Source organism: Balaenoptera physalus, assembly GCF_965194825.1.
Source record: "Balaenoptera physalus genome assembly, chromosome: 6".
Taxonomy (NCBI): Eukaryota; Metazoa; Chordata; class Mammalia; order Artiodactyla; family Balaenopteridae; genus Balaenoptera; species Balaenoptera physalus.
The window spans coordinates 98589770-98616939 of NC_138885.1; the positions used below are offsets into that span (position 1 = coordinate 98589770).

Here is a 27170-nt window from a genome sequence, read left to right on the forward strand (position 1 = left end):
GAGCCTGCCTTGGGTTCTGTAAGACAAACTGGTTTTCTTGTTCCTGTCCTAGTCAGCCTCTGTAGGTACCAAGGTTGTGCTTCCTCTGTTCTGCCATGTCAGTTACCACTCCTTTATCTAGTCTTTTCACCTTTCAAACATTAAAAATCATCTGCTGTTTATCCTGTCTTATGTATAGCTTTTTTAAAAAATGCCTTTAATTCTAATGAGATGATATCTGAAAGAAGGGGGAGAGGAAATAGATTTGTGGTCAGTCTACTCAAACTTAGATTTATTCTTTGAATATAGGTTCTGAGTTTGAAGTTTAATGCAATATAATTAACGATATTAATTCAGACAATATTTTTGATTATACCTATAATTAGAATATTATACTTTTCTACTAAGGCCTTGAGTATGAATTCTATTCAAACCACTCACCCTACCATATTGTCCATTAATGTGCAACATAGATGGAGTATTACAGACTTTTCAGTGAAAGTCATTGATTCTTAATAAACGTATCCAAAACTTGTGAAAAGGGGGAAGAAAAAAGTGAACTTCAGCTTTATTCTCTCTCTTTTTTTTTTTTTTTTCATTTATATACTTTTATTTGGGAATGTTTAAATCAATACAGAGAAAACGAAATTTCAGAGACAATGAATATCATTAGTTTGGATATCATTACTTTATTATAAAAGAAACACGGAAATTATTTACAGGATGAAAGATTTCAGAACTTCAGTGGCAGCTTCACGTGATGCCATTGGGGGAACGGGCAGCTTCACGTGATGCCATTTCAATAGTGACTTATTTTAGTCGACATATTTTCCAAGAATGTCACCATCTCTAAATAAGAAATAATCCTTGTCATCTAGAACTACTTTGGTGCCTCCATATTCTGGGAGAAGAACTTTATCTCCAACTTTCACACTAACTGGTTGAATCTCTCCACCCTTTCCTTTAGAGCCTGATCCAACAGCTACTACCATTGCTTGCAATACTTTTCCTTGCGATTTTTCTGGAAGCATAATGCCTCCTTTGGTTACAACTTCGGGTGCACTTCTTTCAACTAATACTCGGTCAAAGAGGGGAAGAAACTTTCTAAATGCCTGGCCTGCCATGACTCGGGTTGCCGCACTTCGTACTCTCGCTCTCTCCAGCTTTATTCTTTTAATGGGTTAAAATCAGAGGCAGTAGGCACAATGGGAAGAGTCATTGGGTGGGGGCAGGATTTCAACAGGTACTTGACCTTTAATGATAAGCTTTGAGGGTTGTTACTTACTAGCCTCCTAGGTATGATTATTTTCTAGTCTTCACCATTAAACCTGCAGTCTACTAAGCAACCTTTCCCCTTATAAAGATTGTAAAAGTCCATGTATTTTGTCCTTAGTGCTGAATGAAGATAAATACTCTTCTTCAGTGACCAATTGAAATAATACCTATGAACATTAAACTGTCAGTAGTGTTTTTTGCTACTTGTTTTTTTTTTTTTTTTGTATTTGCATTTTATACCCTTATGTGTGTCAGTGCAGTTTATTGAGGTTGTGAGCCAGCAATGGTAAAGCTTTAATCATAAGGGACAGTTATCTTAAATTTTCAAGCAAGATGAGAGGAAAGTAATCTGCTGGCAGCTAACATATCTAGGCTTTGCTCAGAGGCTTCAATTCTGCCATCCTTTAGTGAACACTAGATGCTGGAAAGTTTGAATAGTTTCAGGAGTAGGCCTGTGGAAGTGTTTCTTTTGTAGGATCGAGCCAGTAGACTGTAAGTTGCTGATACAACTTAAATGAGCCCCCATAGGATTATAGAGCACATCTAATTAAAAATTTTAAATGTTTTAGCAGTAATATTTCCAAAGACAAATCAATATACATTCATAATAGGAAAAAAAGTTTTTAATAGAGGAAAACAGGATAAATAGCACCCAAAGCTCTACCAACTAGTCTATATTTTGGTACATTTCCTTACTATTTTTATTCCCCTCATATATATAGATTTTTGGTCAGAATTGACTTTTATTACGTGTAGTGTATGTCATATTATACCCTAATAGTAGTGACCTTAAAAGATAACCTGCTTCGTTTAGAATCAAAGTATTTGAATGAGTGAATTTTCATTTTTCATGCTGTATCTGTTTTTTGAGATTCTAAAATTACACATTAACCAAATAGCTTAAGGACCATATCAGAGTTTTAGTTTAAAACATTTCTAGCTTGAAGGAGAAATTAGTCTTCCAAATAGTGATACTGTTTCAAATATGTTACATCTAGAACTTTTTGTTAATAAGGAATAAGTGGCTTTGCATAAAGCATCTGAAACAAGCAAAATGGTGTTTTATATATGCCATTTGGATATTTCTGATTATTGGATACTGGCAATTTTTATTTAAATGCTCTGTATTTTAAAAAGCATCAACTAGATTTTCTCCCTGCCTCACCTTTCATGTATTTGTGGAGGACATTGATGGGAGAGTGTGACAGCATGGTGAAAACTATTTTATATGAATAGGAGGAAGGAAGGCTCATCTGAATTAGTAAACAAACAAAAACCAAAACCAAAACCCAGCTTTAAAATTGTTCGTATTCTGTGGTATTAAAGAATGCTACTCTTCCTTCCAGTGGCTTTCAGTGATTGGGATTTGGTTATTGGCCTTACTTTAAGGAAGAGAGTTGTCCTAACATAGTTTAGGCCATTTTAGTATTTGACTATTGCCGTGTTCATGGGCTCTTCACAAATAAATGGATACTTCTAAAGTGTTTTAAAGATAGTTCATTCTCTAGAGGGTCTCAAAAAGTTCTTTGTCACCTATCCAACACCACTGTAGATAAATTCTCACGAATTTGTACCTTTAGTAAGATTTACCTCCAGTTGTAACTGATCTTAAATAATTTCTCAAACACTTGTCGAATCCTAATTTGTCCCAGATTCTGTGCTCAGTAGCTGGAGGTAGGAGAAGAATCTTCCTAACCTGGAGAAGCTTGTTTACTTAAGAGGGTGGTACTATGCAAGCAGCTGAGACCATGGAACAGTTGGTAAATTAGATGTGTGAGTGTGCAGAAAGTGAGAAGTTTTGTGGTGTGCCTGCTGGCAAAGGGATCCTAGAGGCAGATGGGGTCAAGCTTGCTGGGACAGGAGGAAGAAAAAGGCATTGCAGGCAGAGAGCAGCATGGGTGAGGCAGGAGTGTCAAATAACACGTAGAACAGAATTAGTACAATTTTGAAATGAATGGCAAGTATTCTCTGAGGTTCTCACTTGAGTAATGTAATGGCAGTCTTACTTAAACATGAAGTGAGAAGTTAAATTCTCAGAGTTGTTTTATCCGTTTTTTTTGGATGCGAGAGAATCTTTAAGCAGTACCTTTTTGTCCTCCAGATAAGGAAATTGAGGCCCAGAGAGACTTATGGCCCCCAGCTTTTTAGTGATAGAGCAGCCCTGGCATGCCCAGCCTCTGATTGGAAAACGTTTGTTTCGTCACACTGTCTCCTGAACATTTATTATTGGTGTTCATTTACTGCAGTGAAATGCTCCTACATCGGTATTATATAAAGCATTACGTTTTATTGTAGTAAATGAATAGAAATAGGAAATCTCAGCTGCATTTCATTGCTTAAGGAAAAAACCCTGAAATCTTATTCTAAACTTTTTACATTATTATAAAGGTAATTTATAATAGGTGCTTGCCAGGTTTGATTATAGGTACTATATCAAGGCAGCATTTTAGAACCCATTTCTCAAAGCTCGTCTGTGGAAGTCAGAGTATAGAGGTTTCCCATAGAGCTGCACATGATATCACACTCAGGCAGTTCATGGAGTGTAAGAAAAATCTTAATGCTTTATCGTTTGACATTTTAACCGAGGAAAAACACACACTTGATAGGTTTAACTTACTGTGACATTTTCTTCTATTTCCCTTCCCCTTCAGGTATCTCCAGGGCAGCTTACTAAAAAGTATAGCTCATGCTCAACAATATTTCTAGATGACAGCACGGTCAGCCAGCCTAATCTTAGAACCACAGTAAAATGGTGAGTACAAGTAGGTTGCCAAGGGCTGAGTGACAGACCCCCTTATCGCTAAAAGCATCCTAGCCATACATAAGTTCATTCATTTGAATTGTCCTTTTCAGTGATCAGGTTAAAAAACTGGTGTCAACTATAGATTGATTTCAAGGACCTAAATATGAATTTTCAGTTTCCATTTTAATCTTAGAGCGCATGATAGAAGGGAAAGTCAGTTAGCAAATAAGAAATCCCAGAAAAAGTATAAATCTTTATTTGACGCGTTTCTGTTGCTAAGCCATTGTTGAACACAGTGAGAAAGAGAGGTGCTTTTGATTGGCTGTTTCTAGAGACAATTATTACTGTATGAGTTGTAGTCCTCAAACAACGTGCACTACTTTGGAAGCTGCTCTTAGAAGAAGGAACAGCTTGTCCCCTGCTGGCACCAAAGCGAATCTGCATTTAAATTTAATTGGAGTTTGTCAGATTTATCCCACTGTGCTTTTTTTTTTTTCCTGCACTCTTTCTGTATGAAATTTTACTTCTCCTTCCTGTCCCCCAAAGAGGGGGAGAATATATCAAACCAGTCTTAAGAAATACACACTCAAGCTTAATTTCTTTGTAGATGAAATTTGTTCAACTGAGGTTTTAACTTAATAGACACATTTAAGTTTTGTTTATATATATATATCTCCAACACACTGTATCACTCACAGCAGAGAACAATAAAAGAGGTGAGGTTTCGGAAACATGGCTGTGGTCAGGCTTATACTTAAGGAGACACGAACAGTGTCATGATGATGGAAACTATTCTTTAATTTCTGGGAGCACCTCATAGTCCACAATTGGAGATGCACTTTCAAAACACCCTAATGATGAACCTTTCAAGCTTATTTAAGAGAAAAAAACCAAACGGGATGCAGAGCTTCTTGCCTCCTCCCTCGCGGTTGTCCACGAAACATTAACATCTCCTTAGGATATGAATGTTGATTTTCCAGAACACAGTTTGGGAAATGCTATTTGAAAATATTAATGTCCTTATCCTTAATTTTATTTGTTGTCTTAATTTTATAAGCTAATTGTATTTTTAATTGGTTTTTAATGTGCCAGCTTTTTTTTTAGCTATTTAAATTATCAGTAACTTCTACTTTAATTAAAGACAGCAAGTTCACAGTCATAATAATGTAACTTTCCTCTCTTGCTTACAATAATAGTTGCAGTCAAGTCATGTTTCAGCAAAAACTGAGCCCCATCTCTAAAGTCCTGAGTTTGGGCACTTATCACATAATCACTCAATGTTTTTCTTCAGCCAAGACACTGAATCTGTGGGTACAAAAACCACTCTACTTTGGCTAGAGTCGCAGCTTCTTTTGAATTCAAAAGAGTCTGATGTCCAGTATATAATTCAAAAGTACTTTGAAAGTAAACCTTGCTCAGGGACTTCCCTGGTGGTGTAGTGGTTTAAGAATCTGCCTGCCAACGCAGGTGACACAGGTTCGAGCCCTGGTCTGGGAAGATCCCACATGCCGCAGAGCAATTAAACCCGTGCGCCACAACTACTGAGCCTGTGCCGTAGAGCCCGCGAGCCACAACTACTGAGCCCGTGTGCAACTACTGAAGCCCACGCACCTAGAGCCCGTGCCGTGCAACAAGAGAAGCCACCACAGTGAGAAGGCCGCGCACCACGACAAAGAGCAGCCCCCGCTCTTGGCAACTAGAGAAAGCCCGCGCGCAGTAACAAAGACCCCATGCATCCCAAATTAAGTAAAATTAAATAAAATTAAAAAAAAAAAAAAGATTTACCTTGCTCAGACAAGAAGGTTTCATCCTTTTTTTTCCCGACCTAGTCTAATTTTTGGAAGTACAGTAAATTTTAATTTGCTCTCATGAAGTTTTAGAAATGATCATTCATCACATTCATTATTGGTGAAATAAAGGTTTACTGAGAAAATTAATAGGGCCAATTGGCTTTTAGGAATGATTTTGAAAATGTTTATCATGGGGTTAGTTTTCAGTGGGGTAGCTGTTCTCAGTGGGGTAGGTGAGCCTTATTAGAATCACTTATGCAACTTTTCAAGATATATGTTTCTGGATGCACAAAGTCCACCCGCCTGCCCCCGCCTCCAAGACACAGTGTCTGTGTGTCTGTCTGTCTGTCTGTCTCTCTCTCACCCACGCACACACACCTGTTGACAAGATGGGGAATGATGTGAAGCATGATTATATGGACAAAAGCATCCCGAGTGATTCTCCGATCTTAACCCTAACTCATTCATCCCTAAACTTTGCTGCACGCTGCAGTCATCTGGGGATGTTTAAAAACAGTCCTGATGCCCAAGTCATACCCAGTGCCGGTTAAATCAGAACATCTTGAAGCAGAAGCCAGGCAGTTTTTAAAGCTTCTCAGATGATCCCAGTGTGCAGCTGAGCTTGGGAGCCACTATTTGGTTAGAGGGCAGGAGAAAGAGAACTGCTTCTGATAATTAGTGGGACCTTAGGTAAGTCAGTTTTAAGCCTTGGTTCCCTTATCTGTAAAATGGGTGGTTTAATTAAATGTCATCTACGGTTCAGTGGTCCTTTCCATCATAAAACTTCTAATGCTGTGATTTTAAAATCAATTTGAAGATGAAACTTGGAAGCACTATAGAAGTATCCATCTTTGATGCTAACGGTGTTACAGGCCTTTATACAAGTGCTAAGATTCTATAGACCTATTCTAAAATTCAGATTTGCCTTCCCTCAATTATTTTGAGTTTCATTTTAGACACTGAGAACAAAGGGGAGCATATAACTTAACCAGAGAACCCCTTTGTTGCCTAATATACAACATCTGTGAATAACTTAGGAATATAGTAACTTAAAAAAGACTACCTAAGGACTTGTATCTATCTGTTCGTTAATACTTTATTTAAAATAATTTGGAAATACCTGTCATTAATAGGATACTGTGTAGTATTATGCTGTCTTATTAGCACTGCTTATTTCAGGATAGCTAGACCTATCATCAGTTTTGTGGCTATAAAATTTTGCTATTAAATTTTCTAATAATTATGTAAAAGTGATTTGAAATCATTTTGGTATAGAGCACTTTTATTATTTACTTTTAGGGAAATAATGGAAAACGGATGGGTAGGTGGATAGCGAACTAAATCAACTGAAATGCAGGGGCTAACAAAACAACCACACACACACACACACACCCCCACACACAAACTACTATATGGCTTAAATTTAAGCATGTGTATAGATAGATATAACTTGTACAGGACAGAAGGTTTTGTGGGTAGAAGGACAAATGACAGGGGACATATGTAATAATTTATATATTATAATAATCAACCAAAACATGCCTTCTAACAGCATATCTAGCATTTTGGGTCTCCTAATTTTGCTAAAAGCTGAAGAACCTAAAACAAGGGGGAAAGCACCCATGTGGTACTGTTCTGAATTCGAGGATTTCGGGGCCACTGGGCCTCTGGAAGGTCTTCCCTCCTTGCTAACCCCTTTTTAAAAATGTCTTCAGGCCTGATATGATAAAAATCAGTGATGACAATGTATTTTTTTTCCTCCACAGTATGACCTTAGCAATATATTACCACATCAAGAACAGGTGAGCTCTTTTGAAACCTATCTTGTTATTCCAGCTAATTAATTTACAAGGTATCAAGTTTAGTGTTAGGTAATAACTATAGATGTTACTGGCATAAGCTTTTATTATTAGAGTGCTTTTATTACAATATAGAAGTGAATCATTTATTTTTCTCTTAGGACCCTTAATTCTTAGGTTACTGAGCATCCCAAAGAGTATTTGTTTATATGGGTTATATTGATAATTTACTGTATTAGAAATTGAAATTGAGAATTTAAAAAATTAAATTCATTGTATATTAAAACAGGGTGTGCCTTAGCACTACTGAAATTTTGAGCTAGATAATGCTTTGTTGTGGGGTGTCGTCCTGTGTGTTATAGGATATATAGCAGCACCCTTGGCCTCTACTCACTAGATGCCAGTAGCACCTTCTTCCCTCCACATTACGACAACCAAAACTGTCTCCAGCCATGGCCAGAAGTCCCCTGGGGGACGAAATCACCCCTGATTGGGAACCCCAGTGTTCAACATAAATCATTTTTTTTAATGAAAAATAACTATTTTCCACAACAAAAAATATTGAGAGAAAAGTATCTCCTCAATAGAAGACAGCTGATTCTCATATCTATTCTGTCTTCAGTCATTTGTTTTGAAGAAACAATATGAAGAAGATCCAGCCGCTTGCAGATATATAGTTGGAAAAAGGTGTATTTTTAAAGCCTTCAGATAATTTGGTATATTCTTTGATACTGTACCAAAAGTCTGCATGTGCTAGTTTCTTAAATTAGTTAAAATGGAATTCTAAATCATATCAATGAACTTGTAATAAATACTATGTTAAATTAATACCCATTGATCTGTCATGCATACTGAGTAGATCTTTTTACCTGTACCTGACTTTATAATATTATACATTGGTCATTTGGAAAGTATTGGTTCACATTTCTTTAGACAGTGTCAAAAACTCACTTTTGTTAGTATCACCACCAGTCTTACCAGAAAAGTCTTTTAAGTGTTGAGAAGTTGTCAAGTTCACAATCGAAGGTAGAAGTTTTCCAAAACTCCTGATATTTTTAGCTTGATGGCTTGAATTTTATCATTGGCAACAAATAACTTTAGAGTTATTTTCCTTGAAGTGACAGGCTCACTTTGTTCATTTTTGAAAGAATGACTGTGTCAGTTGTACATTCAAATAACGATGGTGTTCGATGAAAAAAGTGTTTCAAATAAAGATGGTGTTCTATGAAAAAAATGACTTACCGCCAAGTCACAAGTGCTTTTCCTTAACACAGCCATATTTCAGTATGTAAAAGTGCTTAATGCATACTTTCCACTTATTCAGAATATTAAAAAGAAGGACCAAGGTTTAAGAACACTATTAATTTTTACTCTTTTATCAAGGATGTTCTTCAAGCAGATTTTTTAACTGCAAGTGGCAGTGAATAATTGAATGACTTCTAATTCAGTTTGGTACCACTGCCTTGATTCATGCTCAGAAACCAGCAGTTTTACCCACTTTTGCTTTTATACATCCATAGCAAATGTCACACAATGTGAAGGGCAGGTAGTGTCTTAGTATTCTTATAAAAGCAGTTTTGACCTCTTGGGCCTCCTGAAGGAGGGGATAGGGGAGAATCCCAGAGGCCTGCAGACCACATTTAGAGAACCGCTGTTCAAATGAGCGCAGTGTATTAGTGTGGTGAAATTTTAAATTAAAAAGCCTGGTTTCTTTTAAAATAAAAAGACAATTACATTTTTAACTCAAACTATTTAAAAGAGACAAGAAGAAATACACAATAAGGATATAAAGAACTAAAGAGAAAAAAACGGGAAAAAACCATGAATCTCATATTCACATTGATTGAAGTGAGAAGAATTTATTGCCCACCACCACTGCTTCATAAAATGTTCTTGCATATTCCAGTGTGAGGTTAGAGGGGTGAAAATATATTGGTTTACTAGCATTGCCTGTTAGGGAGGGTCAGTGCTTATAGAGGCAACTCTGGCTGGTTGTTGTAGAAAAGGTTTCACAGAACTTGATGTGCTGAGTAAAAATAGGTCAGGAAACCTTTCTAAGGGTGGAATCCAGGAGAAGAATTTATAAAACTGTTTGCTTCGTTGAAGGTTAAGCTTCCTCTACCCCTCTCTCTACTCCTAGCCGATATTTTACTAAGATAGTAAGTCCTGAATTAATTTTTTAAATGCACATTCTTATTTTATAGAGTTGCAGATAGATCCTTGGATATTTTTGATGAGAGATTACATCCACTCACAGTAAGTGTCAGTTTTATTGAAGTGGTATTTTTCTCTTATACAGTTGTGTTTATTTCATGCTGATTTGCTTTGAAATTAATTACTAGAAGAAAATTACTTCCTCCAGCTCGAAGTCAAATTCATCTTCCTTTAAGTCTTCTTCCCCACGCCATGTTGTGTCTAGTCATTTTCCCGAAGGCGTGTTGTATAAGGGGTTGATGGATATGAACCGAGTTGCACTTTGTGTGAATAGTGAGCAGGTAAGTAAACATACCCAAGTAACAGAAAATGTATCTTTTTAAAGGATGATGTTCCATAGCATCAAACAATATAAATATTTGTAAATAAACCTAATATGATAAGGCCTCTAAGAAGAAAATTAGAAAACTGTTTACATTTTAAACGAATTAAAATGACAAAGTTTTAAAATTCACTTCTCCGGGTGCTCTGTGGCCACACGTGGCTGGCGACTGCTGTACAGGACAGCACATTCTTAGAGCCTTATGGTTACAGGACACTGGAAATGTGTTTTCAAAGTTGACTACAGAAAAGTATGACATATGGTGATCAGCAAGACTTTTGAGCCTAAAAGTATTGGGTTGGCCAAAAAGTTTGTTTGGTTAGTGAATATATTGTTCAATAAAATGCTTGGTGAAAATGAAAACTGTGTCTTTTATTTTTACTTAAAACCAAATGAACTTTTTGGCCAACCCAATAGTTTACATTTGGTTAGAATTCTGTGGGGAGGAACGTGGAAATACATAAATTTTCTGCGGTTGTGCCTGTATTTTTCTTTAATGAATGGTGGTGAGTACTGGATCACTGTGGTATTTTAGGATCCCATTGTTTAGATTTAAAAGACTACAAGACATGTCACCCAATCAGAATTATTTTAAGGGGCACGTGGGCCCAAGTGTGAAGACTGCTATCTTAAGGGTACTTTTAAGTATTTTTCTTCCGTGGATACTTAAATTGCATTTTTTCTCCCTTCAGCGAGAAAAGATTCCAGAGGAATACTTCGAGCATGATCCTGAACACAAATTCATTTACGGATTTGTTCATACTCTTTCTAGTGCCGCACAGCTAACTGCTGAAGGTGCAGTAGTAACTTTGGTAAGATATTTTTTCTTTCATAAAGCATCTGTAGAAATTTCTGTCTTGTACACATGGTATGGTCCTGTTTTTCCCAAATGAAAGTAGGTTCCTGAAACGATCATTAGAACTTTATTAAGAGAAACCTATCAAAAGAAAGTAAAGTATACACATTTGAGCTTTAATCATCATTATGATTTAAAACGTTGCCATTGCTTTTCTCATCACAAAACAATTGCTATTAAAGGCAGCAGGAGAGATTTCTGGTTTCTCCTTCCACACCTGAGGGGACACACGCACGCACAGTGCACACACGCACACACAGACGACGCGTGTGGTGGTGGTGGGGCGGGGCAATCACTGAGCGCTCTGGTCCACAGGCAGAAACAGGTTCCGGGCAGTTTGAAGCTGAGTCCCAGACTGCACTGCCTAGGCAGTTCTGATGTGTGTCCTGACTGAGAACTACTGCCCTCAGTTCTCTGTTCCTTGGATAATGGATAATGGTGTTAACCATCCCTGCTGTCCTCTTATTGCCTGCATGTGAAGTTGCCCAGGACTAGGGTGCCAGTAGGACTTCAGAAGGCTTTACTCTAGTTAGCCTGCTAAGCTACAGCTGTGTAAGGACCTTTTTGTCATCCATTCCTAATTCCTATGGTAAGATTTTATCATTTGAATAATAAATCATATTCAAGTGAGAGGTAGTTGGGATTGTTTTACTCCTCCCTATAGCAAACCTGTAGGGGGGAAAGTCAGCTGCGTGGTCTGCAGGGAAGGAATACTTAGGCCACTCACTGCCTGCTCCTATCAAGGCAGAATTTAGGACAGGAGGCTTGTCCTTTTGAAAAGAGACCCCTCAGTGGGTACTGGATCAGACACAGGCCTTTTCTTGGCGCTACAGGCCACTTGGAGTGCTTAGCACATGCTTGAGAGAGGCAGGAATGGTGCTTGCATATGGAGAGCTAGGAAATGCAGGAAGGAGAGTATTTGGGTTGGAAGAGGGGCATTTCTTTGTAGCCAAGTTAAGCTTGATGTACCTGCGAGACAGCAGAATGGCAGTGTCTAGTAATCATTTGAATATATGGGATTGGAGCATGAATCTGAGCTAGAGGGAGGGAATTAAGTGTAGCTGTTCAAATGCAGAGAAAGTATGTAAAATAAAAAGTGGGTAGAAGATAGATCCTACTAGAGACTGTCAGCACTTAAGGGACAGATCCCCAGAGGAGTGGCTACAGTGGTAGGAAACCCAGCAGAGAACCCTAAGAGACACCAGGAGAGGTTCAAGAAGGAGAGTATGGTCCAAACGCTAAATGCTACCAAGAAGTTGCTCATGTCATAAATACCATGTCACTGAATACCTACTCTGTGTCACTTTTCTACATGTGGGGGGTGGAGGAGAGAACAAGTTGGATAAATAAAGTTCTCGCCTTTATGGAGCAAGTGTGGAAGACGTAAATTTTTTTTTTTTTTTTTTTTATCGGAGTACAGTTGATTTACAGTGTTGTGTTAGTTTCAGGTGTATAGCAAAGTATAAGTGTTTTTTTTTAATGAGTGTTTTTTAAAAGATGACTATTTCAAGTGGTGGTAAAAACCATGAAGAGAAAGCAAGGTAAAGGGATAAAGTGATTAGAGGGGCTTACTAGAAAGCTCAGGAAGAGCCTCTTTAAAGAGGTAATGTTTGAACCCAGGACCTGGCTGAACTGAGGAAGATCAGGTACGCTGGCATTACGGGCAGAGGGGACAAGTGCAAGGCTCTGAGACAGGAACTTGTTCTGTGTGTTCAAGGAAAAGCAAGGTGGCCATTGTGATCTGAGCGGGGAATGAGGGAAAGAGCATAGGTGATGAGGTCACGGAAGGACAAGGCCGTACCGCACAGGGCCTCGTAACTTGCAGGCCACGGGAAGAAGGTATTTGTTTGATGGGAAGCCTCTGGCAGATCTGGAGCAGGCGCATAAAGTACTCTTAATTGAAGAGGCTCTCCTGGCTGCTTTGGGGAGAACAGACTGTAGTCTGTTGGGAGGCAGAGAAGTTAGGCAGTGGCAGCGATACAAGTCAGAAGTGACAGACAGAAAAGCGGTCAGGGTACCAGTGAAGGTAGAGATAACAAGAAGTCCTAACAGATTGGAGCAGGATACACTCAAGTGCAGGTTTTTGGTCTCAGCGACTGGGCGTGTGGCAGTGCTCTTTCATTTATGAGGGAAGGCCTGGGGAGTGGAGCTCTGGGACGAAGAGCTCTGGGTTGTTTGTGTGAAGGCACCGGTGACCACGGCAAGAGTAGTCTCTGTAGAGTGGTAGCAGCAGGAGGCTGACTGAAGTGGGTTAAGGAGAGGATGGGAGATGAGGAGCTGGCCTCAGGCCTGAGGACGCCGTCTAGGGGCAGTGGGGGACAGGCTGGGGACATGGAAGCATTCACACTGGAGGAAGCCTCTGACAGAGAGGGAGAAGTTGTTCAAAAGGAGACTAACTGTGGGCACAGTGCTCTGCAGAAGTGAGGTGGGATCAACTTCATTCATAGGAGAGTTAGCTTCAGTGAAAAGAAAGAAATCTCGCTTCCTCCGAGACAGGAGGGCAAGTGGGATAAATGAATATCAGCACGTGTACCAAGTTTGCCAGTACAAAGGTGAGAGGAAGTTGAGAGATTGCCAGTGTCGTTTCAGTGCCTCTGATGAGTCCCATAAAGTAGAGAGTTGAACCTTGCGGGGAGAGTCGTTCTTAGGGTACTAGAGAGTGCTGAGTTCTTTGGGGAATGGGAGCCGAATTTCACTAAGAACATATAATCTCAATACCCGTGTTTGAAAACACAGTAGAGTTTGGAGGGCATGGGCGAATCTGAGCTGTCAATCTGATAACCCTTCAGAGAGTAAACAGACTCTTTCAAACTGGACATTTTTCTTTTTGTCAAATGGCATATACACTCTTCTACAGAGGTAACAACAAATCACAGCTTACCTCTCTAATCTTTGCTCAGCTGTTAACTCCATCCAGTTCTTTGTAGGGTAGACATTTGATACATGTAAAAGAAACCGTGAAATCATCTCACAAACCGGCAGGTTTAGAGGAGCCCCAGGGATACAGACACAGGCAGGTCTTCCCACCTTAAAACCAAAAGAATTGACTAAGCTGCAGATTATGTAAGACAGAAATGAATAATGAAATGATAATGGAGATGTGAAAAATTGGGGCTATGAAAAGGACTACCCTTTGTATGCATGTGTGTTCCTTCAAAAGGCACTAAAATATGGGAATACTTGACAGTTGTAAAGCCCCTTTGTACTGCCTGTCCTGCTGTGCCACGCAGCAGCCACTGGGAGGCTCTCTTGACCACCAGTTTTTATCTTCAAGTTCATGCCACAAAAGGACTGGTGACTGACTCTGAAGAGAAGGTAAAGATGTGCTCAGTCTTACCAGAATTTTACACACTCAAGCGTTATGTAAAATCGCCATGCAACCACCACCAGTCTTGTAGTTAACATTGCACGTGATAGGCACTCAAGCATTTACTGAACAGTTGAAGTCGACACTGGGCTGTATGTGCTGCCCTTGACAAGTGGGAAGGTAATAATACAATGCGTGTCTTTAGAATGCCCTTTGCTGAGATGTCCTTTCATTCCTGTGACCAAAATTGGGTTGGAAATTCACACGGGCAGAGTAGAAATATCAGACTCACAGAAATATCTGACTTACAACTGTGACCTGGCCTCTGGCCTTGGCTTGGCTGAGCAAAGTCTTTGTAGAACCTAGGAATAAAAGGGGTGTCAAAAAGAGATGAAATCTGTCATTCCTAACAATTCTTATCACAGCACTTAAACTGAACGAAAATCAAAGATCAGTGCTCTACTTTTGCAGGTTTACTTAGAAAGGCTTTTAACTTATGCTGAGATCGACATTTGCCCCACTAACTGGAAAAGAATTGTTTTGGGAGCCATTCTTCTTGCCTCCGAGTTTTGGGACGATCGGGCTGTATGGAATGTGGACGACTGCCAGATCCTCAAGGACGTTACAGTTGAGGACATGTGAGTTTGTAAGGTTACCGTGAACTTTCTAACCATTTTCCAATACCTCATTTGCTCTCATAAAGTTTACATTTTTAAGAAATGTTACATTTTAATAAAGGTTACCTTGTGCAGAGAGCTGAAATAGACATAAAATTACAGCCTTCTTTCTATCTAGCTGTAGTATAACAATTTGTATTTCCCCTCATTCATTGGTAGGTCTTGATGTGTTATTGTTGTAATATTCTGCTTGAGAAATTGAAATTATTTTTCTGGTGGTTTTTGCCAAACATTTTACAAGCTCACTACCAGAGCAACATGGTACAGTAAGTAACTTGACAGCTTTCTTAAAGCTGTCTACCAGGTCCAGTCCATTTTTAAGGGGCACATGCCTGGTCTTTGAAGCAAGTGGCCACTGTTAAGGTCTTAGGGCCTCTAGACTACTGACAGGTTATAATTTCAACCTGAGTCACACATTGTGTATTTGCTTTTGCTGGTCTTTTTCTCCTTTTTATCTGAGGTTCTGTTGTTACAGAAACTATGATGTACAGGTAGCCACATATAAAGGTTTCAGATCCCTGTGTTCCTGTCTCCTCCCCTAAAGTCTGCTGAGCTAGGAAACACCTACCTCTCAGGTCGTCCGGGAAGCATCCCTGGGGCCTCACCCAGGGCACTCAGCAAACACAGCGGCACTTTGTGGGGCCTTGAGTTAACTAGGCAGGTTCTCCTCACAGATGGCACGCTCACATTGGCATGAAACGCCAGGCTTCCAATCTGGCTCTGGTGAAGGGCCCCAAGGGTGGGAAGCAGGATGAGCCAGAGAGGTAATTCCAGCAGACTCTCGAAGTGCCCGCTTGACAGTGAACCTGTCTTTGTGGGTGGCATTCAGGAAAATGTGAAAGGACACCTCTTGATTATATTGGACAGCAGCGGCCGATCAAGATGGCAGGCAGGGGCAAGAGTTTGTTTTTGTTACCTTTGCCCCTTACCCTAGATAATTCACAATTACCAAAGTGCATATTTACAGCTGAAGCGAGGAAAGCTGTGACTAAGAGAAGGGACCAGTGACTGTCAGTAGCTGTCAAAGTGGCTTTTGGTGAAAATGCCCACTTTGGTGATCATGTAAACCAGGTGGTCGTGGTGATATTGCTGGTAGCAATCTTAGCAAACAGTGGAACAGCAGATAATGAATTTGAAATGAATAGAAGTACTTTTGGAAGTTGCAGAAACTAAAGTGACGTTGACCAACACTATCATCAGTCTTTGAACTGGTCCCTTGAAGGAAGGAAAATTTGTAATCGTGAACACCATCCCTGCCATGATGGCAGCTGAAATTTTCTCAGAATCTGCAGCTGAGCTGACTGGGGCTCTGGTTCCAGGTACAACATCCGAGAACATGCAGGGAAACGTGTGGGTGTTCATAGACATTGAGCCCAGGAGCATTGGCGGCACTGTCCAGCTATGAAGAAACTAATTCTAAACAACGCTTTTCTGTGTAGAACGGAGAATCACCAGGAGTTATGTTTATAATAGGCTGCTTTTGTTTATGATCTTTGGGAGTTGGAAAGCATTACAACAAAGTGTTTAATACACATTTGTTTCATCCCTCTGCTGTTGACTACTATTTGTAATGGTCTCATTTTGAGTCTGAATTGAAAAATTGCTGTCTATCAGCTTTTCCTTAACACTTTCTAACATCTCTGTGTCTTGTTAAATATATATTTCCCTTCAAAAGAGTAAGTTAAACTGAGCAGCTGCTGTTCAGACAGTTTGCTGCGCCTGTAAGTGGTAGGCTCTTCAGCCACCTAGCCATTTACAAACAGCAAAAAACACAGAAGATGCATATTCTGTAGGCATAATGCTTTTCTTCAGTGATTAAAGCTCTATTAATAGACATGTTAATCCTATGAAGTACTGTATTTCCACACAATTAAAATGTATTAGTGGAGAAAATATAAAAGGGATAGTGAAGTGCATTTATTCCTGTAGTAAATTAAGTCCTGATTAGCTGATTATCAAAACATTATCTGATTTACATTTCTATAGACTTCTGGCCGTATGAACAGGAAATTAATTTTGGAAGTAGGTTCAGTTAGGTTTAAAGTTCAACAAATGAGAAACCTCATTTCTGCTCATACTCTGCTCTCCATACAGGAGAACATGGAGCATTTGTTGATTTATCCAATGGATAAAATATTAACACTTGAAAACCAAGAAACCAAATGTATTGTGAAATAAGCCACTTGCATGTTTGTTTGGGTATTTATCATTTTTATCTAATCAACTCTCTAAAGTGATTGCTGTGAAAAGTGGTAAGATTTACTCTAACTTTATATTTATTTACTTAAACATTTGGCAAGCAAATGGCTGGATATGGTCATATAGCAGAAGCCTGCTCCCAGCACTCTACTTTCCCACTTCATTGAATTCGCCCTCTGTGGGCGTGTGCAGTCTGTCCTGGCAAGGGGCGGTAGGTCTGAACATTCTGGGCTGCTCTCCTAACACCGGGGGCAACAACTGCTCTATCAGAGGTCGTATCGTAAAGTGGGTTTAGTCTAGCTGAGACATAATCTTACTGCCTTCCTAAGCTTAAAAAGTGCATCCTGTCCTGTCATGGTGACGACAAGTCACCCTAGTAAGGTTTTAAGGTGAACAGAAACTTGCATTATGCCCTTTGACACAGCCCCATGCACGGGGTGGGGGTGGGGGTGGGGGGATTCCCTTTCCCATCGAATGTAGCTTATTTATTTATTTACTTGAGATGAATCCTTGTTGCCTCAAGAGTTTTCCCCCCTCAGAGATAATAGCAGTGGCTCTCGATGGATCCATTTGTTGCCGTGGTGATGTGCCCACTCCTTTTGTTGGCTCGTCTCTACTTCAGTAAGCCCCTTCCTGTCACCAGCCCGGTGAAAATGTCTGCAAGTTCTTCAGAGCTAATAAACAGCATACATCATTCCTTTCAACTGATCACTAGAGCGGGGCCTCGTGAGTGAGTGTGGAGCATGAATCGTACAGCTGCACTAATGGAACTCTGAAGAATGAGCCCCTGAGTCAGCAGCATGAGTGCATAAGAGGGCCATGACCTCTTCCCCCTTGTCCCAGACTCAAAGTGCTGGGACGCAGAAAGGACCACAAATAGCTGTACCTTGTTTGCACATTAGGGTATTAATCCAGCTGGGTAGCCATTATTGGTTTCAAAACAGTATTTAGAGCCATCCTAGTAGCTCAGAATGGTATTTTTGAAGATAGCCCAGTTGACTAAAATTGTCCTGTGTTGGTTTTGTCTTCTCCTCCTCCCCCAGGAATGAGATGGAAAGGCACTTCGTGGAGCTACTTCAGTTTAATATTAATGTTCCTTTCAGTGTGTATGCCAAATACTACTTTGACCTTCGCTCCTTAGCAGATGACAACAACCTGAATGTTCTATTCACTCCTCTTAGCAAAGAAAGAGCACAGAACTTAGAGGTAAGGCTGTGAAATCACTAACTGGGGTTTTCTGTCAGCCACCGAAGCCACACCTGTAGCTAAATTATATTAAGCAGTGATTAGGAAAATGGAAAGCTGTTAACAGTTTGAAGAGCTTATTGACCCGTTGGCATCATATTTCCTGTGTCTTTTATGGTTTATACAGGGATCCCACATTATAAAAAAAAAAATTGTCTCTTCTGTAACCATAATTCAGAATACTTTCAATCATATTTAATCTGTTCTTAATGGTTTTCCATTTGAACCTCTACACTTACATATAACCATACATGAATAATTTCTTAAAATTGTATCCCTAATCAGATGTACCTACAGAATCTACTTACCACTCTTAACTGTCTGTTTTTTTTTTAATAATTGATGTTTTGGACTATTTCTACTGTCTTGATATTTTTAATAAATAAATAAATGTATTTATTTATTTATGGCTGCATTGGGTCTTCGCTGCTGCACGCGGGCTTTCTCTAGCTGCGGCGGGCGGGGGCTGCTCTTCATTGCGGTGCGCAGGCTTCTCATTGCAGTGGCTGCCCTTGTTGCAGAGCACGGGCTCTAGAGCGCAGGGTCAGTAGTTGTGGCGCACGGGCTTAGTTGCTCCTCGGCATGTGGGATCTTCCCGGACCAGGGCCCAAATCCGTGTCCCCTGCATTGGCAGGCGGATTCTTAACCACTGCGCCAGCAGGGAATTCCCTCTTAACTGTTTTTTACTCAGCTTGCAGTTCGTGTGTGTGTGTGTGTGTGTGTATGTGTGTGTGTGTGTGTGTGTGTGTGTATCACAGTTCAGTCCCATGAGTTTATTAGACAAAGCATCCGTGGCTAACCTGAGAGACCTATACTTGGAAGGTATAATGTGGATTCAGATACTGGATGTAGAAAGTACATGAGTTTTTAATATAAATGGTAACGTACATGGAACAACGTAATACTTATGGCTTATGATTTTTGGTGGGTATACAGCAAAATTCACAACTGAAATGAACACATTTAAAATTGATACTTTCTGTGGTACCTTGGTGGTACTTTAGAATAAGATGTTTTTCTACCATAATTTATGTGCAAGTGAAATAGCACCTTTCAGCGCTTGTCATTAGACCTCTCCTACCTTCAGCACATACCTACCTGATTAAAATTTTCTTAGAGTATGTAATAACTAATGAAAACTGAAGAGAAGTTGAATAGCTGAGTAAACACTGATTTTGCCCAAGTGTATGTCCATTACGTTTAAGGATCACGTGTGTAGGTAACAGATGATATTGCTATTAGGAGCCTATCATTAGGAACCCAATTTTTAAGTAACTCTAAGTTATTAGGGCAAGTTACCCCTTGCCCCAGCAATCTAATCATAGCCCTTAAAGGTTATTACCTTAGGGAACTGTCAGTTAGTGTAGATATCAGCTATCCAAAGTAGCAGTAACTATGAACTTATCTAAACGAATGGAGATGTGTGGCTTATCAATGATGCTTTTTTTGTTTTTTTAAGGTCCGAACATTTTTTTCCCCCCTAATTATACCTATGTTCTACCTGATTGACTTTCCTAGGCCATTTCCAGATTGTGTGACGACAAATACAAAGACGTGTGTAGAGCTGCTATGAGAAGGTCTTTCAGCGCTGATCATTTCATTGGTATTCGGCGCTCCAATGCCATCCTCTCTTAAGGGAGAAGTGAGGGGTTGTAACATCATAAACCCCTCGAAACAAAGACTGGAGAAATATCACCTCTCCTGCTCAGAAACCAGCAAAGTTAGTATTTTCACCTTAAAGAAAGACATTGAATTCAAGAGACTCATGGACAAGCGAAGATTATGCTCATAGGAAAGAACGGGACCTCGTCAATGTAACACGCTCTTCTGTCCTTTTTATTGTAAACAGAGTTACAAAAACCACTCCAAAGCTAAAAGCTCCCAATCCACGCACAGATATCTGCTCCCAATCCACGCACAGATATCTGATAGCTGTGAGCTATGTGAGGTTTTTTAATTAATAGTTTAAATTTTTAGACTTTAAAGACACTAGCTATATAACTTCTATGTTTTTCTTACCTCACTGTCCCATACTGCTGCATATTCCTTTAGAATCAGTGCAGTATTACCATCAAAAAATGGGACTCCAAAAAAAAAAAAAAGTAAAAAAACAAAAAAAGAAAAAAAAACAAAAAAACAAAAAAAAAAACAAAAAAGAAAAAAAAACAAAAAAAAACAAAAAAGAAAAAAAACACAAAAAAAAAAACAAAAAAAAAACATGGGACTCCTAACAACTCATAAAGCCAAACTTCGGAACAGACTGTTGTAGCATCGTTAGGTTTTGCAGGGTTCTTCCTCCCTACTATATCATTGAAGCTGCTAGTCATTATTGGCAATCAATTTAAACCAAAAAGCTGCTGAATAACACATGTCATCCAAATTCTTTGCAGGCAGTACTTATTAGCATATTAGCATGTTTGCGATCATAAACAGAGAAAGTAGGTTATTTCCTTCTATTGGGTCCGTGCTGCATTTCTTGTTAACTATAATGGTGCTTCTGATTTTGTGATGATTTTCCTCTTTGTTATGTACTTGTGTTAAAGGATATTTTCATAATTCCAGCCAACATGGTGGTCCAGTAATTAACAAGCCGGTGATGAAATAGAAGGTGTCCCAAAAGTCTTAGAACAATTTTAAGCTTTAATATAGTGTGCTTGGATACTCCAGAACAGTGTCGCAGAAGTATAAATGCTAGACTGGCAAAACATCACTTGAAACTTTAATCGAATTTCTTCTAAACTCATTTACTTTTGTACATTTTAAACATTAAGCTTTTATTTTTTTATTTTTTATTTTTTTAAATGAATTAATTTATTTAATGACGTGTTGGGTCGTTTCTGTGTGAGGGCTTTCTCTAGTTGTGGCAAGCGGGGGCCACTCTTCATCGCGGTGCGCGGGCCTCTCACTGTCGCAGGCTCTCTTGTTGGGGACACAGGTTGGAGCCCTGGCTTGGGAAGGCCCGTGAGCCACAATTACTGAGCCTGCGCGTCTGGAGCCTGTGCTCCGCAACAAGAGAGGCCGCGATAATGAGAGGCCCGCGCACCGCGATGAAGAGTGGCCCCCGCTTGCCACAACTAGAGAAAGCCCTCGCACAGAAACGAAGACCCAACACAGCCATAAATAAATAAATACATAAATTTTAAAAAATAAAAAATAAAACAATAAACGCTTAACGTTTAAAATTTACAAAACTAAATGAGTTTAGAAGAAATTCGATTAAACTTTCAAATGATGTTTCGTAAGTTTGTGGCATTTATACTTCTACAAGTATCAAAGCTTAAAATTGCACTAAGACTTGAGGGGATACCTCCCCTCCTCTTTTTAAAATAGTCCTTTGCAAGGCTGGGCTGCTTACCTGCTTGATCACCTAAGTTTCTTTTTTCTAGATTTGGTGAAGGAATTATGAACAACAGTGTTAATTCACATGTAATAAATTGAAAAGAACTGGACCCTAGTAGTAGTGACAGGAGAGTAAGTGATACGAAACAGCTTTTCTATCCTGTGTGTTAACCTGGCTGTAGGTGTCTCACTTCAAGTTCTATGTAAGAGGAAACATATAAACCTTAGGAACCCTTACCTCAGGCTTTAAAAGGCAGGGAGGTCCAGTAATCAGTCTTTTTGGAGATTGGTAACGATGTCACCTAAACTTGAAATATTAAAAAAAAAAAAAAAAAAAAAGTGTTCTCAACTATGTGAAATCTTTCTCCTCCTACCTTCTCAAATGTAATCCTAGGAATTTTGCCTGTAAACAAAGCATTTCTGGGCCAGAAGTACTTTCTCTCTTTATAGCAAGGCTTCACATTATACTGAGTGCTGCAGGTTCCATCATTTTTAAGGGACAGAGACATAAATGATAAATTATGGTATATAAAATACTACAATCTACCACCTCAAAAAATATTGTTTATGGAGTTTGGAGCTTGGAAATTCAAGTACTGATTGCAGTTTTATTTTGAAAAGAATGCTACAACTTATGTGGTTTTTCTTCCTCATGTTTATATTAAAAGAAAAGCTAATAAACTCTGTTTTAATTAAAATATATGGCTACTGTGTTTGTAACACTTCTCACTGTTCACATAACATTACAACTCTGCCTAACTCAAATGTTTTCAGTCAGCTCTGATAGTCGGGCCTTAAAGCATTTTCCAACTAACCATTCATAAGTTGTTTTGACCCCTGCCTTTAGTTAAGATGTAGACATTTATTTCTTCAGCTTACGCTCTTTTCAACCTGAAGATAATCTAGTCCACTTAAAATCACTGGCTACAGTGCTCAGTGGCATAATGCATTAGATGGCATTTTTGAATTGTTTGTTATGGTGCCAAGATGGAAATGCACATTGAAAGATAAAAGTAGGTAAATCCACAGAGAAAGGAATTACAGGAATACTGTAGAATCAGAACTTGTTGTTTGAGGGTTTCAAGCAATTGAACAGGAAAGAAAATGGAAGAACAGGAAGCAGTAGAATTGTGGTTGCTGTTAAGAGGGTGACTTTTAAACAAGCCACGTAATTTGACTTTAACATGCTATTTCACTTAACATTCAGTTGGAAATATACCAGATCTCTAAAGTTTCTTTTAGACCCTAGCCACTGCACTTGAGCAATATTCCATCAGTCCTGATAGTATTGCCGTAGTATTTCCTCCACCTTAGTTACCTCCCTAAGGTCACATCTTTAACTTTGTTCTTGTTAAGTTGCTGATGAGGAGAAATGATCTGATTTAGTACAGAAGGGAAAAAAAATCGATCACAAGTCACTGTTTATATCAATAGTTTGCACCGCGTAGTAATATGCCAGTTACTAAGCAGAAATGCTGACATATCTCGAGTGGTCGAAGGTTTGAAAAAAAAAAAATTGGGGGTAGGAACATTGGGCATGACTGTAGCTTCAAGAACAAGTTGGTAGAATAAGGGGAATCGCTAAAAATTGCTTTTCCCCTTCAGCTTTAATTCTAGAGGCAATACAGCCATTTTAATAAATGGGAAATTGAGGCAACTTAAGGTAAAAATTTAAACATCACAAAGTAGGTTCTCCAACAAATATGGGGCATGGAAACTAGTTATTAATAGGGTGGCAACTATGGCATGTTTTTCCAGATTTTTATACCGAGGAAGGGTTTGTTCCCTAAAGTAGTAAGACTATAAAAGAATATCTGACTACCTGAACTCAAATTTTATTTTTTCGCTTTTTAAGAAAAATTATTTTTCTCTATTGGAATACTGACATCTGTGCAATTTTAACTCTGGTATACCGTGAACTGAACTTTATTCTTTACAAGGAAAAGACAAAAGTTTGAAATGTATGTTTGAACCAAATTAAATTGCCATTTTTGTATGTTAAATTCATGTGGTTGACCCTAAGACAACTTCTTAGGGCCCAGTGTTTCTGGTTAAGAGAAATTTTTTCCACCCTGTATCAGATTCCATCATGACCCTATGCTTTCACATTTACTCCTAATGTACCCTGTATGCCCATTCTTGAAATTCAACAGCACTAAATCCTAGTTTTACAACAGGTCAAATTTCATTTCTTAGTTTTCCCATTCTATAAAATATACCATTCCTTGATTTTTGAAAAATGCTGAAGCCAGTATTTACTGGAAAACAATTCACTCTGTATTCAGGTTATGCAATGTTTTTGGAAATGTTTACCTATAGCGTGTAGGTTAGCTAAAATCTTTCATCACCCAAGACTTCTCTCTAACCACATGTAAAATGACTACGACTGTTCCCTCACCCAGAAGCCGCATTCTTGAGTATAGAGCTATTTGGTAAAGCACTTGACAGCTGGTAGGGGCTCTCCCAGGGGTAAGTGCTAATTTCTATGCAGAATCTGTAGATTACACCCAGCATCTATCAAGTTAAGGATTAGATCACCTAAAATCTTAACTGTTAGCCACTCACCAGCCTGGCCAGCCTGACACCGTGCCAGCAAGAATACAAAAGATCTAGGAGCCCTTCAGAGACACCTGGTCCCTTGTACACAGGTGCAATCTGTTTGGCTTCTGAGGCAATTTCCACTAGTCCGTTTTAAATGGGTTTGGCAGATGAGATAACATGTACTTCATGTGAAAGAAATGTTATGAATACCAGTTTATGGTTTAGGATCGCTAACATGCAGAAAGAACCAGGAAAGTGAAGTAGTATAGAAATTAAGAGAAATCCAGAGTCAAATGAAAAGAGGTGAATGTTCTTTAAAAAAAAAAAAAAAAAAAAAAAAGGAACAGGTTAGGTGATTACTTAACTGCTGTGAGGGCAGCTAAATAATTTGAATGTGATTAGAGAAAGTCAGTGACAGCCTCAGAACCTAAGGTCCTCAAGAATATGTCGATCTCTACTTCAAGACCTCAAATTACTCTGCTAGCTTTTTCTTACAACATCTATTCCTTCATCTTACCGTTCTCAATTCTACTGACCTTTACTTCTAGCTCCCCAGATGGTGGCCCTTTATCTCCTCACTGTGGGAACCGACTCTTCCAAACGCAGGGCATCAGTGTTTTGTCCACCTCCCACTGCCCTCTCTCAACAAGGTCATCTCAGCTTCACCCTTTGACTCTCTGCTCGTGTCCAATGTGGCAGTGCTTGATGTTGGTTACTACTATGAGCCATTTCTAAAACACTATCACCAGGTTCCAGGAAATACAGGATTTCTATGGCTCACGGGCTAACTGGCCCCTTGTAATCCCCTTTAATCAACTACTTGAGCCCTCCTGTGTTCCCACAAAGTAGTTGTTCCCAATTTGCTGCACTCACTCCCCTGATCTGCCCACATCCCTAGATGTATCTCCTCAGGCTAGGCAGCAACCCCACCTTCCAAACTCCAAAACTCATTTCATCTGGCATTAGGAATAGATGCCTCACTTCTTAAGGTAACCCCTTCTCATCTAAGGGAGAGGATTCCATCCCAACTCTTCAAATCAAATTTCTATATCCAACACCCCCACCACCAGGATGGTGGTGAGGATGGGGCAATTTGACCTTCCTCAGCCCTTGACATGTCCTAGTGTTTCTCAAGATGTGGTCTCCAGACCACCTGCCTCTCATGGGCTGAAAGTCCCTGTAAGAAATGAAGCTTCTCTAAATGCAACGCGGAATCCTAGAACAGATAAAGAACATCAGTGGAAAATCTGGTGAAATCCAAATGAAGTCTGGAGTTAACAGTAGTGCGTTAATGTTGACTTCTTAGTTTAACAAATGTGCTATGATAATATGTTAATATTAGGGCAAAACGGATATATCTTTGCAACTTTTCTGTAAACCTAAAATCATTCTAAAAGTTTACTAAAACAGAACAAAAAGACCTAATTCTTGGATCCCAAATTCATCTCAATTCCTGGAGCTGAAGCCTGGGAATCTACATTTCTAATAGGAACCCCAAATGATTCTTATGCAGACACAAACTTGAAAACTAGTCTTTCAATTCCCTTTCCATTCCATGCCTGAATGGCTGCTTCCTCCTTGTTTTACTTACCTTAACCTGATTTCATCTTTTAGATCCTCTCAACCCTAAAATATAAGTACTATCATTATCCCCCTTTCACAGATAAGAAAGTACTAAGATGCAGCACACAAACGAAGTACTAAGAGCTTAAGTAATTTGTTCAGGATCAACAGCCCATGAATGATGGAGCTGGGAGTTGAATCCCTAATCAGTCTAGCTCCCAAATCTATGCACAGAACCACTCTACTTCCTCTCATTCTGTTGCACGTAAGAGCTCTGTAACTAAATCACTAAAAGAAGCATTATTACCTATTTCTCCAACTTCCTAAGTCCAACAGTGCCCCCCTTTTCCACTGGGGGGAATGAACAATGAGAAAGCATTGGGAAGATGTGCCAACTAGAGACCTGGACGGGTAAGGCACAGTGGCTCTTGCACCAGGATCCAGCTCAACTGCTGTATTTTCTGTTCTCCCAAATGCCCTAACATGTACCAATCTAATAATGCTCATAGTACTCACTTTGATGCTAAATTAATTCTCAGGTTTACTAAGCATCTGTCCAGATTGTCAGGGAAGTGCCAACTCTAAATCAATTTACAGTTGGCCCTCCGTATCCACAGGTTCTGCATCAGTGGATTCAACCAACCATGGACTGAAAATACTTAGGGAAAAAAATTTCAGAAAGTTACAGAAAGCAAAACTTGAATTTGCTGCACACCACCAACCATTTGCATTATATTTACAACTACTTACTTAGGATTTGTATTTGGTGTTATAAGTAATCTAGACATGACTTCAAGTATAAAGGAGGGTGCAGGGGAAGATGGGAGGATTGTGCGTAGGTTATATGTAAATACTGCACCGTTTTATATAAGGGACTTGAGCATCCATGGATTTTGGTATGGGGTGGCACGGGGGGGAGGGAGACTACTGGAACCAATGACCCACAAATACAGAGGGAGAACCATATATCCTCTTATCTTATCTGGGTTCCCTGACTTGTATTTAGACCTTAATACAAAGTTGTGGATCTAACTGCTGAATGATAAAGTTTTGGGAGTTTCTGACTGCAAACCAGACACACACAACAACAGCAGCACTTCTATCCAAATTGCTTCAGTACAGAGTATAGATGGAGGGTTGATAAAATAGAACACAATCTCAGGTAATGTCTCTGTTCTTATGTGTATTTTCCTTCATTTCTTCAAGTGAATCATGAAACAATCACAGGATCAGCAGGAGAAACCTATGAAGTATATTCATTCAGGTAAAACATGTTTTCATTAGTTCTCCTTCTGGTGATTGGAATTTCTTTGATTTTATT

At 39.2% G+C, this 27170-nt stretch overlaps 4 protein-coding genes and 1 long non-coding RNA gene across 5 annotated transcripts in view; 3 read left to right on the forward strand and 2 right to left on the reverse strand.

Annotated features, from left to right (window-relative positions):
* Positions 1-20845, forward strand: part of LOC309663397 (cyclin-Y-like protein 1) — a 596208-nt gene extending 575363 nt beyond the window's left edge. Inside the window, exon 13 of the mRNA XM_082467401.1 lies at positions 20591-20845. The gene's annotated coding sequence lies outside the window, so the exon portion shown is untranslated. The remainder of the gene's footprint in view (positions 1-20590) is intronic.
* LOC309663399 (cyclin-Y-like protein 1) overlaps positions 1-20845 on the forward strand; it is a 409321-nt gene extending 388476 nt beyond the window's left edge. The window contains exon 12 of the mRNA XM_082467403.1: positions 20591-20845. The gene's annotated coding sequence lies outside the window, so the exon portion shown is untranslated. The remainder of the gene's footprint in view (positions 1-20590) is intronic.
* Positions 1-20845, forward strand: part of LOC309663340 (cyclin-Y-like protein 1) — a 34548-nt gene extending 13703 nt beyond the window's left edge. Inside the window, exons 4-10 of the mRNA XM_082467279.1 lie at positions 3906-4006; positions 7554-7589; positions 9791-9842; positions 10815-10934; positions 14757-14923; positions 18205-18367; positions 19925-20845. Of these exons, the coding sequence (XP_082323405.1) occupies positions 3906-4006; positions 7554-7589; positions 9791-9842; positions 10815-10934; positions 14757-14923; positions 18205-18367; positions 19925-20041 (756 nt within the window). The 3' untranslated portion in view covers positions 20042-20845. The remainder of the gene's footprint in view (positions 1-3905; positions 4007-7553; positions 7590-9790; positions 9843-10814; positions 10935-14756; positions 14924-18204; positions 18368-19924) is intronic.
* Positions 380-2234, reverse strand: LOC309663383 (10 kDa heat shock protein, mitochondrial). The gene has a single exon (XM_082467379.1). The coding sequence runs from the start codon at positions 1101-1103 to the stop codon at positions 795-797; it is 309 nt and encodes a 102-aa protein (XP_082323505.1). The 5' UTR covers positions 1104-2234; the 3' UTR covers positions 380-794.
* LOC309663412 lies at positions 10900-14286 on the reverse strand. The gene is made up of 3 exons (XR_014265245.1): positions 14159-14286; positions 13860-13897; positions 10900-11025 (listed from the first exon to the last, which is right to left on the reverse strand). It is a non-coding gene; the product is annotated as an uncharacterized lncRNA (long non-coding RNA).
* Positions 20846-27170: the final 6325 nt, after the last annotated feature.